Source organism: Ictalurus furcatus, chromosome 14, assembly GCF_023375685.1.
Source record: "Ictalurus furcatus strain D&B chromosome 14, Billie_1.0, whole genome shotgun sequence".
NCBI lineage: Eukaryota > Metazoa > Chordata > Actinopteri > Siluriformes > Ictaluridae > Ictalurus > Ictalurus furcatus.
In genome coordinates this window covers 9,580,268-9,599,776 of record NC_071268.1, presented here as the reverse complement: position 1 = coordinate 9,599,776, position 19,509 = coordinate 9,580,268, and the positions used below count along the sequence as shown (strand labels likewise).

At 37.1% G+C, this 19,509-nt stretch overlaps 1 protein-coding gene across 1 annotated transcript in view; it reads left to right on the top strand.

Moving 5' to 3' along the window:
- gfra4b (GDNF family receptor alpha 4b) overlaps window positions 1–4,905 on the top strand; it is a 79,495-nt gene extending 74,590 nt beyond the window's left edge. Inside the window, exon 8 of the mRNA XM_053641568.1 lies at window positions 1,122–4,905. Within this exon, the coding sequence (XP_053497543.1) occupies window positions 1,122–1,262 (141 nt within the window). The 3' untranslated portion in view covers window positions 1,263–4,905. The remainder of the gene's footprint in view (window positions 1–1,121) is intronic.
- Window positions 4,906–19,509: the final 14,604 nt, after the last annotated feature.

The window sequence follows — 19,509 nt, the reverse complement described above, 5'->3', positions numbered from 1 at the left end:
TTTTAACAGGTTCAGACTTATTCAGATTTATTCATATATATTTTTTATTAATTGTTAACTGTGACCCTAATTGTGCTTCATTGTCTCTTTTACTGCTTATTCATTCATTCACTGATCATCAGTCACCAGTCCTGGCCAGGGTCTCAGCTGATCCAGAACAAACCCCAGGAAGACTGGGTGCACTTGGAGAATTTAACCCGGATGGGAGACCAGGGCATTGCACAGCTTTTACTGCTTATGTATTTTTAAATGTCTATTACCATTTATAACTTACTTGGGTCAAAAACCATCTGTCTTTTTTGTGTTGGAAACTCTTTGGTTCTCCTCATGATAATGGATCACAAATGGATCTTCCATGTGTGCACCTACATGTGTATACCCCAGGCAAACAGGACATAGGATCAAACCAAAATTTTTTTTTTTTTTAAATAATTGTATTATTTTTATACTAATTATATAACACATACCACATTGTAGTACTTCTGAGAGACTCTGCCTCTCTAAGATACTCTTTTTATGCCCAATCATGGTACTGACCTGTTGCCAGTTAACCTAATTAGTTGCAGAATGTTCCTCCAGCTGTTTCTTTTTAGTAACACTTACTTTTCTAGCCTTTTGTTGCCCCTGTCCCAATTTTTTTGAGACATAGTGCGGCCATCAAATTCAAAATTATTTTATTATTTTTCCTTAAAATGGTACATTTCCTCAGTTTAAACATTTGATATGTTCTGTTGTGAATAACATGGGTTTATGAGATTTGCAAATCATTGCATTCTGTTTTTATTTACATTTTACACAGTCACAACTTTTTTGGACTTGGGGTCGTAATTAATTATATTATACGGTCACCTGATCTGTCTTTCAAAGCCCACCATCCTACACACCTTGCTAATTTTATCCAGTATGAGTTTAATCCTTCGTCTAGCAAAGTATGAAAGTTAATAAGCTTGCAAACTATTTAAATAAGTAATACCCTAATGCTAATAGTGCAATAATGCTATTAAGGATTAATTTAAACCTGGTGACAAACATTGGAAACTACAGCAAACAGAACATTTTGAGTTATATGGTAATGCTGAGTTCGTAGCTAATTTGCCTTTTATGTTTTATTCCTTTCTTAGGACACCGAAAGGGGGAGACTTTGGGGTGACTCCACCATTCCCTTCAACACACACCGTAACTCTAGCCAGGTCTCCACTCGTGAGTGTCTGCCAATACTCATCTGTCTGCTGCTCATCCTTCTGCTGAGCTATGATCAGTAAAATACTTGTGTGGGACAAACACAGAGCCTGGGCCTTAGGACCAACTGCAATGTTATTTTTTTTAATCAAGACTGTGGAAAAAAGCTTCCTCCAACATCCCCCTCATGTTTCATTGTGCTATCTGTGTAGTTCTGTGGAATGGTTGGATTTGGAGAGACAACTAATTAATGGACCTGATGCCTGATGTATGGTTAATCTAATTGGAAATCATCCTTGTACATATGTACATATCATTATGCAGAGTCGATATCAGAGTTTATTGTTTGTGAATAATTTCAGCTCCAAGGCCTACATTTTCTAGGGACATTTATGAGTGTGGTGCCTGCAGTGTTTGATAACCAAATTAATGTGCAATGCTCTAAACTAGGCTGAAATGTGTGGAGAAAAGAATGAAAGCCAAATGTTTCTTTTCTATAGCTCCTCATGCATCACTTCAAGTGTTCAAAGGCGCCTGTGGAGGAAACAGCGATTTAATATCATTTTGTTCAAGTTGACTGAAGACAAAGACTAGGGCTGCCTCTGATCAATATTCGGACTGCAAAGCCTTTGGGTGAAGGTAAACAAAAGGCCTGTTGACGTTTGAACCGATATTTTGGATATACCCGTTTCTAGATCATTCCAAGGTATTTTGTGTGTGTTTTCAGGAACGTAAGCGCTTTCTCTTTGCCTGACTGAAGAACAAATATAAACCAAACATTTGTGATTTTTGTTGCTTTAGTCTTGTGCAAGCACAATGGACTGTTTGAGACTAAAACAGTGGCCAATTCTACAATGTTATTTACCTTTGAGTTTACTCAAATCCTGTATAGTTTAATGTTTTGTTTTTTCTCAGACACAAATGACAAAAATCTGATGTGTCAAATTATGTAAAGCACAAGAAAAGACTAAACTGTCACAGAAACATAAGCAGTGCTGAATCAATTAAGCATATTTGCAGTGTATTGAATTAACACTGGTACATTCATCATCTATAAGCAGAATTTTTATAGTGTTCTTATAGCTACAATGCATTTGAGGAAACTTGGCTTTGATTTGCAGTTTGTGTGGATTTCTCTCCCAGCATAATATCTTTGGGCCATATTCAGAGTTGAGTTATGTGCACATAGTGAGAAGTTAATACAAAAAAGCATACATCAGTATTCACATTTCAGAGTTACACATATGGCCTAAAACAGAGACATGTTTTAGGATTTTGTGCAATTCTGGATTTGCATTTTTGCTGATTTATTTATGAGATATTGGCTTGAGATAGAAGCAGTATTGAGTCCACTGCCAATATGTCATATTGAAATTTATGGAAAGTTTGGGCTGTATAATACATAAATATTAAACTATTAATTCATTCATTGTATTGTCTATGTAAAGTCCATGGATTAAAAAAAAAGATACATATATTTTATTTTTTGCATAGAGGACATGGGAGGAGACATCATCTTCAGATTATCCTTCAAAACGTGGGCAAGAGAGTGCACTGAATTAACCAAAACATTGGGATTTTTTAAGTGAAATTGACAACTCAATATTACGGATTAAAAGTTTGATAAAATAGTCTACACCCAGCAGACACATTATAATTTCATTGCCTTGATTTAGTATCTCATGGCTACATTAAGTTGCACACAGTTTTTCGTGACTTGTACAGTCTCTGAACAGTAGACATGGTTCTTTTGTTTGTTTGTTTGTTTGTTTGTTTTAAACCCCTATGTAAGCATGACGCTTTCTGCTGCTGTACTTCCAGTTCATTGTGCAAAATACAAAAGGCTGTTCTGGATCAAGTGCTATTTTATGAGCTATTGAAAATTGGTGTCCAGAATAGATGTTTATTTCAATGTTTGCCATCTTCACATTCATATAATATATTAATCTTTTTGATTGTTTATCACCAAGTAGAAGTCCCTATCCCTAGGAATTATCCCTAGAATTATCCCTATCACCAAGTAGAAGTCTTTTTTTTTTATCCAATCAACACTAAAAGAACCACTTTTTCTTAGAGCATGCTTCTTGTACACCTCTAATTTACTTCTTCTTCTTTTTTTTTTTTTTCAAAAATCTGGCAACATCAGATATGTGAAAGTTAATATTAATAATCCGAATGGGCCACCTAGAATATTAACTTCATTTCCTGTGTAACCCAATATTTTAATATGAGGAACTTTCTTTGTGTTAATATTGCATCTTTTTGATCTTAAGTCATGAAGTCTGAATAGGGCCCTTCATTCGTAGAGTTGCAACTTTCTTTGGGAGTCACAGTGTAAATGTGGACGTTCATCTATGATACTTGAGAAAGCTCGAGGTGACTGCTGGGGGACTTGATCATATTTGCAATCGGGGATGTGGCCTATAGTTGGTCACATGGTACTCTCCTTTAAAGGTTGTGGAATTTCATTGTCAGTTGCTGCCAATAAAAGATGCTGGATCATTTAAAGCCTTGTGTTTTCTTTTGGGGGGAAAGAAGCACAATAATGTGAAAAGTGTGAAAACATTTGTCAGATGAAACTTCAATGAGTATGTGAATCCGTCAAAAATGACATGGTTAATAGTTGTTGTAGAGAGGGTGTGTTAGTCCTAGAAATAAAAGACCTGACACAGATTCCCAATATGACGTGTGTATTACCTGGAAATCGTAACTGCCATATCAATTGTGGCAGGGGAGTAGTTCTTTGTATCTCAGCAGGGGAGATCTTCAAAATGGAAATAATAAAAAGGTCAACCAAAATTAAAAGGCCATTTGCACATATTCATTGGCACAGCATCCAGTAGATTATAAAATGCACTTTGCATAAGCATTTGTTTTTGGTGCGCTTCTTGGTTACTTGGTTGGTATTTCAGTTGCTGTAGTGCTCGTTCTCAGTTTTCTGTTTGCAAAATAGTTAAATATTGTATGAAGCAGAGATTCTTATAGAAAAATAATGGTTCCATCAAAATGCTTTGTCACTTTGTGGAAAATTCCTATTCTATGTATAGTTCTATGAAAGTAGCAAATAAACCCTCTTTTGAGTCATTAGAAGTCACAAGATGATATTATAGATTAATTTGCTTATTCTTTGACAACTCATCATAATTTGTAGATCAAAAAATAATACATGAGATGAAGAAATGGAGCAAATTGAATGGAGCAAAACAGAATAGAACAGTAAAGAATTGAATATAATAAAATAGAATGAATAGAATAGAATAGATTAGATTAGATTAGATTAGATTCAAACAGAATATAATGGAATAAAACAGAAGAGAATAGAGTGCAATGGAACAGAATATAATAAAATATGAAACATAACAGAATAGGGTACAGTAGAATAGAATAGAACAGAATTATTTATAGAACTTCTTGTAGAATGGCATTTTTGGTTATGACACAACAAACTATTTACATAATTACAAAATGTAGTCAAATTGTTGTCAAATGGTTGTTGGGAACATTGGTGATAAGTGGGGGCTTGATGGCAACATTAGTGACCAGTGATTGGTTGTTAGGAGCAATGGTGATCAATGGTTGGTTTTAGAATCATGAACTATCCAAAAGATACATTATGCCAAATTGTCTAAACTCCATGCTGCAACAACCATCATATACCTTATACAGTGACCTCCACTAATATTGGCACCCTTGGTAAATAAGAGCAAAGAAGGCTGTAAAAAATTGTCTTTATTGTTTAACCTTTTGATCTTATGTTTAAAAAAAATCACAGAAATACTCTTGATAACAAATAATTGTAAACAAAATACAGGTTTAGCAAAAAAAAAATTGTTAAATATAGGTGTGCAACAATTATTGGCAATGTTATGTGTAATAAAGTGGAATGACACAGGAAAAAAGTATTGAACATGTTAAGAAAAAAGCAGTTCCCCAAGGCAAGATAAGATAAGAAACCAGCTGGCTTAGCAAATTGATGGTCTATAAAAAGGCTTTTTCGTTTTCATCACACAAGAAACATCTCATGATGGGTAAAAGCAAAGAGCTCTCCCAAGACTTTTGCAACCTTATTGTTGTGAAACATATTGATGGAATCAGATACAGATGTATTTTAAAACTTCTGAATCCTCCAGTAGGCACCATTGGGGCCATTATCTGCAAAATTGAACTTTTTAGCTGTCATACTACACACCATGTTTGGAAAAGAAATGGCAGTGCACATCACCCTTAAAACACTGTACCAACAGTGAAGTTTGGAGGTGGAAGCATCATGGTGTGGGGCTGTTTTTCATCGCATGGTACTCAAGGACTTCATATAATTGAAGGAACGATGAATGAAGCCCTTTTACCAGGAGATTCTTGAGAAGAATCTGCTGCCATCCACTAGGATGATGAAGATGAGACATGGGTGGACCTTCCAGCAGGACAACGATCCAAAGCATACAGCAAAGGAAACTCTCAATTTCAGAGAAATAAATCAAGGCATTTGAATGGCCCAGTCAATCACCTGACTCGAATCCAATTGAACAAGATTTAAAGACAATATGTTTAGAAGAACGGGCCAAAATCACACCTGAATACTGTGGCCGATTAATTTCTTCATACAGGAAGCGTCTGGAAGCTGTCATTACAAACAAAGGCTTCTCCACTAAGTATTAAATAAATTTCAGATAGCCTGTTCAATACTTTTGTGTCATTCCACTTTATTACACATAACTTCATTTATTGACTTTAATGTTGTGAATTCTTTATATTTCCGGATGTCTTGAGGTAATACTGATGTCTGGTGAAATTTTTATGTGAATAGACTCATTGGAAATATATTTACGAAAAAAAAATGTTGATGCATCCAATACTTATTTCCCCCACTATAACTGTGGGCATGAGGTACTTTTCCATAAGGTTACCTCTCTGTGTGCGCCAAAACCACCTCTGGCCAAAAAGCTCTATTTTGGTTTCATCTGACCATAGAACCCGATCCCATTTGAAGTTCCAGTAGTGTCTGGCAAACTGAAGACGCCTAAGTTTGTTTTTGGATGAGAGTAGAGGCTTTTTCTTGAAACCCTTTTTTTTTTTTTGTAGTTTTGGAGAGTTTCTGACCCCAAGACGCAACTAACTTCTGCAATTCTCCAGCTGTGATCCTTGGAGATTTTTTGGACACTCAAACCATCCTCTACACAGTGCATATTCCTTGGTCTTACCCACTGTTATGAATGAGTAGGTGAATTTGGCCTACGTGTTACCTCATTTTTATACCACTGTGAAACAGGAAGTCATTGTTGAGCAATTTCCTGTTCCTAGTCAGTCAGGTGTAAAATGTCAGTGAGAATATACTTCAAATATATTTTTCTCATATGACTTCATAGGGGTGCAAATAATTGTTCCACACCTGTATTTAACAAAGATATATATATATATATATATATATATATATATATATATATATATATATATATATATATATATATATGGTTAAAACTGTGTTGTGTTCGCAATTGTTTGATATCCATCAGAGCAGAAAGGGTTAAGCAATAGGTTAAACAATAAAGGTTAAACAATAAAGACAATTTTTTTCACAGCCTTCTTTGCTCACATTTTCAAAGGGTGCCAATATTAGTGGAAGTCACTGTAAATGCAGCAGAAATCTCCATTGAAATGAATAGAATGTTCCATTTCAACATAGTCTACATTTCTACTTTCTCATTAGCTGCCTAGTATTAATAAATGATTAATAGATGATCTGATTCAACTGATGCTGATTCCAACACACTTGGAGGTTTAGCGGTAACACATTAAATTCTCATTTAAAGTCTCAAATTATTATTCTGTTGTACAGTAGGCTATATGTAACAAAATTGGGGGAAAGAGATTTTAAATGAACATACGGTTCCTGAAATGTTAAAAAGTTTATACTTTTTCATTTTATTTTCAAGTGTTGTTTGGTTGTGGGTTTCGGTCGACTAATCTCAGTTTTACTATCAACGCCCTTGTAACAAACTGCTCTTATCTTTCGTGACCGCAAATCTTTCGACCTTTCCTCCATCTTGACAGCTGTGCAGTCTAACCTTCTTTACTGACACCAGTGATCGCATCAATCTGGTTGATATACTCATCTCCTATAATCATTTATTTCTGCCATTTTCAGTGACCTTGTGCCTCTTAAGACTTGACTGATCTCATCCACTCACAACTACCTTTTGTTAGACCTAAGATCTATGTTATGAAATGTGCAGGTAGGCATATTGAGTTCTTGTATAAGAACACTGACCTTACTGGCTTACTGCAAACATTTATTCAAGTAAAGGGATGCACTAAATGCTGCTCACTCTTCTTATTACTTTAGTCCTCTATTATTAATAGGGGCAGTGAAAAGCCCATAAATCCTCTTTGCTGCCATAAATAAACTTCTTAGTCCAAAGGAGTTGTCTTTAGCTTTGAGGACCAAATTTTTCTTCTGTGATCAATTTAGTGTTCCAACTCAGAATTTTCTGTTCCTGTTTACTTCTGCTCTATTTCCTCTTTGAGCAATAAGTCCTCTGAATCTTATTCTGTTCTTTTTTTCCCCCAATTCTCAACAAACCTACCACTGATGCCCTTAAGTCTCAAAATATATTTTTAACTTTAACTTTTAATCCAAAGTGCTAGAAAGGGTAGTGCCCACTCCTATATAAAACTATATATGTTTTCACAGTTTCCAGTCTGGTTTCTGTCTACTCTATAGCACTGAGACAGCTCTTATAACAGTGACTAATGATCTCCTCCTCTTTGCTAACACAAGTCATTGCAATATTCTTTTTATATATATATATATATATATATATATATATATATATATATATATATATATATATATATATATGCTCATGCTATGGGCCACCGGCCGATAGTTTAAAAACATCCGGTGATCAAGGCTGATTATATCCTGTCAGTCAGAAGATGGCGGGAAAACACATCGATTTCGTGCTGTGTGTAAAGATGATGTCTCTTGTGTGGAATGATGACAAAACTGCAGTTTGTAAACTCTGTGATCTCTGCACTTTTGAAATTTTACACGAGAAGTGAGCAGCAGTGAAGCGGGAGTTTCAGTGTCGAGTCAATTATTTTTTTTTGCCGCGCTGCTCGAGCTGCTCACGTTGAATTAAAGTGGCAGTACACCGTTGAAAGATTTAAATGAAGATGAGTTGACAAAAAATTAGTAGAAAAATATATTTGTAGTGTATTTCATATCCATTTAATGTTAATATATAAAAAAGTGTATATTCTATATTACCAGTTTGATGATATTGATGAAGTAGAAATACTTTTGTTTGTGCTGAGTGAATGTGAGACTAACAGGAGGTTTTTTTTAGAATTCAGTCAATTAATTCTGTTAATATGAATTAATAACATTCAATAAGTTAAGAAATCTTATTTTAATCTTCAGAACTAAATGTTCATGTGTTAATGTGAGTAATGTGTTTTCTGTTTTTGAGACCAGTTACTGTGAAACAACTTGTTGAAATGGAGAGAATAAAGTTTTTATCTGCATTTCTTTCAGAACTGTGGAATTAATTATTATTAATTTAAAAGTAAGCATAAAAGGCAGATCTATCGGTATCGATTATCGGTATTGGCCGATATCAATCTGAATAATCGGTCATCGGTATCGGCTGAGAAATTTAGTATCGGCGCATCACTAATATATATATATATACAGTATCTCACAAAAGTGAGAACACCCCTCACATTTTTGTAAACATTTCATTATATCTTTTCATGTGACAACACTGAGAAAATGACACTTTGCTACAATGTAAAGTAGTGAGTGTACAGCTTGCGTAACAGTGTAAATTTGCTGTCCCCTCAAAATAACTCGACACACAGCCATTAACGTCTAAACCGCATGCTATGGTCGGCAAAGAAGTTGAGTGCACATGCTCAGCATCATATCCAGAGGTTGTCTTTGGGAAATAGATGTATGAGTGCTGCCAGCATTGCTGCAGCGGTTGAAGGGGTGGGGGGTCAGCCTGTCAGTGCTCAGACCATACGCCACACACTGCATAAAATTGGTCTTCATGGCTGTCGTCCCAGAAGGAAGCCTCTTCTAAAGATGATGCACAAGAAAGACAGCAAACAGTTTGCTGAAGACAAGCAGACTAAAGACATGGATTACTGGAACCATGTCCTGTGGTCTGATGAGACCAAGATAAACTTATTTGGTTCAGATGGTGTCAAGCGTGTGTGGCGGCAACCAGATGAGGAGTACAAAGACAAGTGTGTCTTGCCTACAGTCAAGCATGGTGGTGGGAGTGTCATGGTCTGGGGCTGCATGAGTGCTGTCGGCACTGGGGAGCTACAGTTCATTGAGGGAACCATGAATGCCAACATGTACTGTGACATACTGAAGCAGAGCATGATCAGTATGCAGTATTCCAGCATGAAAATGACCCCAAACACACCTCCAAGACAACCACTGCCTTGCTAAAGAAGCTGAGGGTGAAGGTGATGGACTGGCCAAGCATGTCTCCAGACCTAAACCCTATTGAGCATCTGTGGGGCATCCTCAAACGGAAGGTGGAGGAGCACAAGGTCTCTAACATCCACCAGCTCCGTGATGTCGTCATGGAGGAGTGGAAGAGGACTCCAGTGGCAACCTGTGAAGCTCTGGTGAACTCCATGCCCAAGAGAGTTAAGACAGTGCTGGAAAATAATGGTGGCCACACAAAATATTGTTTTGGGCCCAATTTGGACATTTTCACTTAGGGGTGTACTCACTTTTGTTGGCAGCGGTTTAGACATTAATGGCTCTGTGTTGAGTTATTTTGAGGGGACAGCAAATTTACACTGTTACACAAGCTGTACACTCACTACTTTACATTGTAGCAACCTGTCATTCCTTCAGTGTTGTCACATGAAAAGATATAATCAAATATTTACAAAAATGTGAGGAGTGTACTCACTTTTGTGAGATACTGTGTATATATATATATATATATATATATATATATATATATATATATATATATATATATATATATATATATATTACAGAGTCCCTTCATTTTCAGAGGCTCAAGCATACAGGTGCATCTCAAAAAATTTGAATATTGTGGAAAAGATTCATTACACATAAAGTAATTCAAGCCATGGTCTAAACACTGAGATCACTTTTTTTCCTATTTTGCTGTTTGATGTGTAGATTACCTGAAGCTCATGACATGTATCTGTATGACTTTATGTATTGCGCTGCTACCACATGATTGGCTGTACACGTGTTCCTCTTAAAGTAACTGGTGTATATTGTCATTTCAATAGGCATCTTGGATTGTTTATAATAGAATCTCAACATAATCTTGGGGTTGGGAAAAATCAATTAAATTTATATGCTGAGCTAAAAGCAGTTTGTTTCAAAAAGAGCCCCTGGACAGAGGATAAAAGGGCATGGGGCTGTAATGTAGTGCGCGCGCACACACACACACACACACACACACACACACACAAACACACACACACACACACACACACATACACACTCACTCACACTCACTCACACTAGGCTTCTCATCTCCTCATTTCCATCTCTTTCATTTAATTGATCTGCCTGGGAAGAGAAACCCACCACGTCATAAACCATCTAACTCCTGCATTGGCTCATGTATGAAAGGGTAATTGGTTGATAGATTTGTTGGAATGTGAATCATAATGCAATTTCCTTTCTATTTCTGATCGAGTTTTGAATAAAGGTGAGACATAAGGGCATGAGTTTCCAGAATGTGACAGATCTGGGGCAGCATTTTGACACTGGCAGAACAAGACTATTGCCAAAAGAGCCTTAATGAGGCAACATAGCTGGGAACCCTAACCAGTGTTGTGTATAGCATGCATATTGGTTTGGTTAGATTATTTATATTATTTAAATGTAGCTTTTTAATACATCTATTGAGTGATTATAGCACAGAGACACCTCTAAAAACAATGTTTTAACAGACATCTTGACATCTTTAATCATGCTACTGTATATAAAAACAGTATTTATTTTATTATTATCAGAAATGTATAAAGGAAAAACGATACTGGGTGTATTAAAAACAGAACGCTACTAGCGTTACTTATATAACCATGTTGATTCATAAAACAAGACACAAAGGAATGAGTGAAGTTTAAAGCCCTATGCAATATCTAATGCAAGCCGCTGCCAGTGGACATTTGATGGTTTTATGGTTTGAATTCATCATTTAATTCTCACTGCTTTTCCAAGCACAGTAATGACCAGCGTTGATATCCCTTTAGATATAGCTGATCCTTTTAGATGGCTTTTTAAATGAATATGACACTTTAAGGTGATTTTTCTGTTGAGCTTATCCTGACCCACTTTACTTTGCAGTGACAGAAAGGCTATATGAGTTGTGGATGTATTGCTCTTCATTGCCAGCATTTGCAAATTATATATACTTGACATTTGAGCCAGATTTCAGTAAAAGAAGGGCTGAGAGCATTGGGCAAAAGATTGTTTTGCTGGCTGATAAACATAAAGCTTATTGCACACAAGCAAAATGCCAACCTGGTGCTTCTAATATCGTGCTGTTGATGTGAGTGCTGTTATTGTCTATTGCTTGCTGCAGCATAGCTTTTATGTAGGACACTAAGAGTCTTATTTAGAGCTGGCAATAGCATTTTCTCTGCAGAAACCCCATTTTCTCCAAAGTTAATCTCCAACAAGGTCTTAAAGTCTAGCATGATCAATAGGAACAATTGAGAAGTGTGCTGGGGGGTCGAAACCTCTTTCCATTCCAGCTTCATTTGGACTATATCTAGCTGTTCATTCTCCTCTCTCCAAAGAATGTGATGGCATTCATAGGAGCTCTTAGCACACACTCAACTCAAATTATTTCCTCAGCTGGAGTTTGCAAGGGGAGAATTTAAATTGATTTAAACATTGTGTTAACATAGGGCACAAGTTCCCAAATGTGCACAATTTATGCCTCAACAATGTCTCAAAAACCTTTATTTTTAATTCAAAGTCCTTTTATATCGCTGAATTTTTGAACCATACTTGAGTACAATGTGTGACTTAAACCCTTTACCACATCTTGGCAATAATTAATTTAATCTTCACACTCTTGCAATTTGATAAGCAAATTCAGCTCAAGTTCTCTTTTTCTTAGCAGAGTGACACACAATGACCTACAATCCTCAATTGACTAAATATTCATCTTTGTCTAAAGCTATAAAAAGCAGAATATTAATAAGATGTATTAACAGTGATCCAAATCAACATTGTATTAATGCCCTCCCGAAGCAAACAAATTATACATGATGTAGTTGATGATTTTCATCTATAAGAATGTTAGGAAATGTACCCAAATCATCAGTGTCATGCTTCACAGAATCGACCATTCAGAAGAAACACATATTTATTTGTTTATATTTATGATTCATTATGCATAAGATTTATTACTGTAATTCATTTGTTATTGCACATCTGTGGGCATGTGTACATGATTTTTCTACATTGGCTTTCCTTGTTTACTCTTAGTGTAGTTTTTCTGTTTGCTATTCATTCTAATTAGCTATTACATTTGCATGTTCTTTATTAATGTTTTTTGTATCTCTTGATGTATTCCGTTTCCTTTGCAGATACTTGTGAAAGCCTACACTTCTGTACCCTGTATCCCTGCATACCTTCAGCTTCTTCAGGTTTTGACCCTAACCTTTGTTTTGAATTCTGAAATTTTGATTTTGGTCATTTTATTAACTGTCAATGGATCCAACCTGGAGTCCTTCCAACTGCCTCTTTATTACAGAATCCTTGGGTTACAGCCGAGTCTGGCTTTCTTCAAGTGGCACTGGCAGAATAATATACAATGGTGAAGAAGAACATGAAGAAGCTGAGAGAATGAGGTTGTGCTCGATGTACGCAATCGGTTGTGGCAAAAAAAAAAAAAAAAAAAAAAAAAAACTCCATAACCTCTCGCATGTCTCAGGGTCCTTTTTATTTTTATTAAGAGCATAAATGGGGAAAAAATATAATGACAGCAAAGGATAAGAGAAAAATATATGTAAAAGGAAGAGAAGTTTATATTAGGGGGAAAGAAAGAAGGAAAGGTAGTGAATAAATATTCTGCACATGTTCATGTACTCATCCACAAAAAAAACATCATTCTGCAGCAGTATAAAAACAAATACTTGGGGGGAAAAAACACACAAAAGCTATAGACATACAGTATACTGCATGTATACAATTCCTGAACATTCAAAATGCATATATACCCCCCACTTCTCCAATAACACTGGTACACCTGCTTTTGCATGCAGTTATCCAGTTTGCACGTGCCAATGCATAAAGGCATGCAAATATTGCTCAAGAGCTTCATTTGATGTTCATATCAAACATGCTGGGCGTAATGGGTAGGCCAGAAGCACAGAGGACAACAGTGGACACCACTCCCATCAGTCTCGCACAAGATTCCAAAGCCCCAGCGTGTATAGCACTGAAAGCAGACAGCCCAAGACTGGGAAAAAAATGTTGTCTTGTTGGATTAATCTGACATACAAGTGGTAAGGTCAGAATCTGCCATCAACAGAATAAATCCATGGGCCCAACCTTAACATGTCAGCAGCTCAGGTCGGAGGTGGCAGTGCAATGAAGTAGGGAATGCCCTTACAGCACACACTGGAGCTCTGTCCAGATGCCCCAACCCATCTGCACATTTGCTGCTGACCACATACATTTCCCCATGGCCATAGTCTACTTGTCCTGCAATATCCACTTCCGACCCTGCCCAGCTACATCCAACCCTTAGGAACCCTGTCCCTATATCTGCTTCCCTAAACCCTGCCCAGCTACTTCTGATCCCCAGAACCTTGCCCCATAACTGCATCCTTATACCCTGCCCAGCTACTTCTGACCCTCATAAGCTCTGCCTCATAACTATATCTGTAAACCCTGCCTAGCTACTTCCATCCCTCAAGAACCCTGCTCAGCTACTTCTGACCCTTAAGAACACTACCCCATAATTGCATCCACAAATGCTGTCCGGCTACATAATCCTTTTCTGCTGCTGATCATGGGTGGTTGGACCCGTGTTGACTGAGAGACTTACACTTGTTGTTAAACCCTGTCCCAAAGGTGAGCTAGTGTTATAACTGCACATAATTTAGGTGATTTCTTGAATCAGTCTTTTCATCTGATGACCTGGTATGCTGACTTCATAGTGCCACTAAGCCAGCCCAGGCAACTCAGGTAGTTTTGTAAACCTTCCTACTGTAACTTATAATGGCCACAGTTATGGTGAGTTCTAAGAAGTCTTGACCCTTATACCGTTCCACAATTTGTATACCTATTTTGACCACTTTCTGTTCAGTCTCATATATCCTCCTTGTATTCACATGGGTTTCCACCAGGTTCTCTGGTTTCATCCCAAAAACATGCTGGTAGGGGGATTGGCTATGATACATTTCACCTAGGTGTGAATGTATTTGCATAGTGCCTTGACTTACAATGAACTGGCATTCAGGGTGTATCCTCATGCCCAGTGTTCCTGGGATAGGCTCCAGGTGCACCACAACTCTGACCAGGATAAGGTGATTACTAGAGCAGAATGAATCAATAAATGAATGACTTTAATAAAGTCTGCAAATGGGTTCTGTCAACTCTCCCATATCATCCTGTTCACAATTTATATGTATGCAATACTTGCCTTAATGCATATATTCATTTGTTTGTGTGTTTACCTGTCCCTTTTGCCTGCAATGCCAGATGTGTGCTGGAAGGACTCATATCAGTTGACCCATGTTGTGTGCCATACCCCATTTCCAGTGGGATTCTGTATCCCCAGCCTATCCTCTAGAGACCACACACCCCTGGGAGCAACACAAAACATGCTATACATGACCACTGGACTGGAAGGTATTAAGCACTCCATTTAATTCCTTTTCAAAATGTGGACAAAAGAAAATGGGAAAATGACAGCCTCATGCATCAAATCAGAAAGTTATTTTGTTTTGTATGCCATAACCTTACTATAGAAAATGTGTGTCTTTAATTTTGGCTTTGTGTTCTTTGGATTTGAAATTTGTACCTAATACTGAAGAGCACCAAATGTAGAAAATTAAAGTTCCGTAATTATCATATGTGCTTGATGTTTATAGGTATACAGTAATATAACTCTGCAGTAATGGTCTTTGGTCCTTGCACACAATATTAGATTAAATTTAGTACTTGAATCGTGTAGCAATTTGAGCAGAGGAGATATTGGTTTCCTCTGGTGTGTGCTATGTGCAGGTTGTATTTTCAAACCCATTTTAATGTTTTCTATGTTCACACCGTGCCCTTCATTCCACTGTGCAAGATTCATTCTCCATGGCTGACGTCCTCTCCACTTCCTCCCGTGTCATTAAGTAAATAGTTATTTTTCTCCCGATAAGCTCTGTGCTCTTTTCTTCCATGAACTGTGTGCAGTGTGTAAAAGCCACTTTCTGTGTGGATAACGGTGTTTACAAACACATCCGGCACGGTAATTCTATAATACCGTATTCATTTGTAACACTACTCTCTTCCTCCTTTAAGCTAGCCCAAGGTCAGATATACTGTAGCGTTCAATAAATGAGTAAATAAGGTAACACAAATCAATACTTAGGTTGAACAGAAGCATAAAACAAAGACAAAACATGCATTAGCGTTCAGGCAGAAAAGGATATTTCACAGATGGTGTTGGCTCAGCCTATAGAAGAAGGGTGCTGAGCAGGAGGTGAAGCGCCTGCCCCATTACATAACCAGCTAATTGGAATGCACTTGGTTGCCAGGTTGAACAAACAGAAACGAGGGATGTCAACAGTCCCCTTGATAAACCAAAAGCATTTTTTCGGCCTGAATGCATAACAGAAGAGGAAACTTTTATAGGCTTTTATGATAAGTATGACCATGACATCCAGACTTAAAATAAATAGAGTCCATCAGATCATTTTACATCAAATGTGTCATGTGACTGAGAAACCAGCAGTTTGTCATGTGACTGAGAAACCAGTCCTTTGTCCTGAAAACTCACTCACTGTTACAAAGCAATGACACTTTAATCTCTTTCCATAATCGTTAAATAAATGTCTGCTTACAGAAAACTTCACCATTTCAACAATAATGCATATTTTTATTGTGTTTATGATTAAGCTTAGATTATATAAGGCATCCGCCATGCACTTCCTTGTCCAAGCTGGTACTACAGTAAATTAATCAGCACCTTCTGACCAATTAGATTTAAGAATTCAACAGTGCTTTAGTATCAGTATCAGTAAGAAATGGAAGGAATGTGTGCCATTTGGTTAATTGGTTTGGCTTTTTTTTTTTTTTTTTTTTTTTTAACGATAGGCCAAAAATAGAATTTCTGCCTGTTTTGGTGGTGTTACAAACAGTTGTATACTACAGAAGCCCTAAGCAGCCATGCATTATTAATTAAAAAAAAAAATCTTTGTTGTTTTCTTAGTTTTTCTTAATTTTCTCGTAATCTCGAGATATCAGAAGTTGTGTTCTCGTGATATCAACTTCATTTTCTCGTGATCTTGACATAACCAAAAGCTGTTTTCTCACGACAATTTTTTCCAGAGAAAATCTCGAGCCTTGTGAATGGGACTGGTGTTGCATGCACGTTGGCATCTTCGCCAACATAAATTTAATATTTGCCCGCTGTAAAGATGGACTTTATCTCCGCATTAAAGGAAAGGGTTGTCCCCTTCTTAAGTGCTGGACACTAATGTGGAAGTCATCAATCCTGCAGGGATGACATATTTTTGTAAGCCAACCCGGAATTTAACATCCCCCGGTTCCCTCGACAAAAATCCAATAGGATTTTTCCATTGGGTTTTGGAATATTGCAGAAAATAAACTCTGTGACCAAAAAAAGTTTATGATTCTTACATGTTTTGTTCATCAAGATAATATTCACAAATGAACACAACTTTTATGAATTTTGAAGCCTAAATAAAATCGGCAGAAGTGAAAAGCTAATGTTAGGCTATAAACAAACTACACCACGGTCACATGACTTCAACGTCACCATTGCTACGCTTCTGTCAACTCTTTCAATCTTTATTAAAAAAAACACTACAATTGGAAAATACTATAAATTGATAAATCTACAAGTTTGAGTTGGGATACTTTGCAAGAGCATGATTATAAACACAACGAGGCTGTAGTGGACGAGATTTCCTGTTCGGCGTGATTACGTTTAATGTCCCTGACAACCTCTGTAGTCCCATTTGTCCACTTGTTAACAACCTTCTTGACAAAATCCTGAGTGGGGTATTACCGATGTATTTTATGTTGTAGTGTAAAACGTGAACATATCTTGAGATTATGTTAACCACAGACCTTATTTCAGTCATTTAACCAAAAACCCATTCGAAAAACCAATTCACTTCAGGATGATGGCTGTCGACACAGAAAAATTAAGTTGCGATACAAGAAAACAAGAAAGAAAAAATTAATAATGCATGGCTGCGTAGGGCTTCCGTAGCATACGGTGTTTTACTATTCATTTTATCTCTGTACCAATGTTATTTGGAGAGGTTATTTGCCCAGCAGGGGGCTCACACCCCTCCCATTTCCCATCACCCTATTCACCAGCAGCTAAACACAGAGTCACGAAACTCTACACACAGAAACCCAACAGTATCCTGACTAATCTTATAACAGACTTGCAGCAATTAAATAATTGATTTGTTTATAATGATTGAAAATGTTCAATAAGTCAATTTCCATTCTGCCAGTGGAATGGAAGGCCCGTGTACTGTCACAGATGTATTTCACCTTGGTTCTGTGTTTTGACTTGAACATAATCTATGTGATATTAATATGGGACTTTGTAATATGACTTTTGAGACATTAATATGATCATTTTGACCTGAATGGAACATGAGGAATAAGCATTATTCATGAATTCATGGCCGTATGGTGAAGCAGATATTTGAAACATACTGCCACGATTGGTAAGTTTGGCTCTAAGCTCTCAGACTTGCTGTGCCTCACATCTTACTCAGTGACTGGCATGGGTTTGGCATCTGTGTTGACTGGAGCGAGGAGAACACTATCTGCAGGAAGATCCTCCTCATGGCCATTATGGCTGGGGATTAGCTGTCGTATTGGCACATTTTCTCTCTTTTTTTCTCTTTCCTGTCTTGCTTTCTTTCTGTCTGGGATTGTGATGCAGTTAAAGCATATTTCCAGTGTAATGGCTCCAGCTGTATATCTATCAGCACTCGTCCATCATCTCTGAGTGGCCAGCCAGACCTTGGGCTAAAACAGACAGAAGCCCTTATGTAGCATTTCCTGACACATAGAGCATGTCATCCTTCCAAACTTGCCCTGAACTGGCAATGACATTCTGTCAGCTGCATGTTGATGTATAGGGTTGCTGTTGGCCCACAATTTGTCAGTGGATGGCAAAAACATCTCTGATATTAACATCCGATCTCTTGATCTGCTTTCATTTGTTAAATATTTCTGCAGGAGTTGACCTTAGGAGAGGACGTGAGATGAAAGTTTCAGTAGCTTACTGCAAGAGCGTGAGGGATGAGTGGAGAGAAATATATTACCTGTGAACTGCACTGAACCTTTAACTGTGGGTTGCAATCAGACCCTGCGCAAAGGCAATCATCTTAGTCCTTCAGACGCAATCAGACAAAGTTATTAGTTGTTAACAGTCTAATAGGTATTCCTCTAAAAATGCTGACTGTGATACCAAGCAGAGAGTTTTCTTCTTTTATTTCTGTTTAAACTTTTTTTTTCTTTCCTCAAGCTTTTTTTTTTTGAGCGCTGCTATTCTCATCAAGGTTCAGAAACTCTGACTTGAATCAAATTGGATCCAGAAACAGCTGAGCACCCTAAATCGCATTTACTAATAGAGACAAGCTCATTATGTCCATTTGTTAATGAAATGAGATAAGGAGATGAAGAAGAGGAGGAGGAGGAGAAGAGGAACAATACAACATACACAACAATTTTGACGAGTCACAGTTACATCTGTTTAATGTGTGTGTGTGTGTGTGTGTGTGTGTGTGTGTGTGTGTGTGTGTGTGTGTGTATACACATCTGTATGTTGTTTGAAAGTTTTTCCCCTAAGCCAGTTTTCCTTTGTAGATACACTACCCCCTACTGTTTATCAAAGTTACTGCATTACCATTCATTCATTCATTCCTTCCTTCCTTCCTTCATTCATTCATTCATTCATCTTTAGTAACCTCTTTATCTGTATCAGGATTGCAGTTATTTAAATTATGAATAATTGCAGCCAGCAGTTTTGCATGTTTTGCCCATGGTTTAATGTCATATCTTAGATCATTTCTTAATCTTGCTCAGTACTG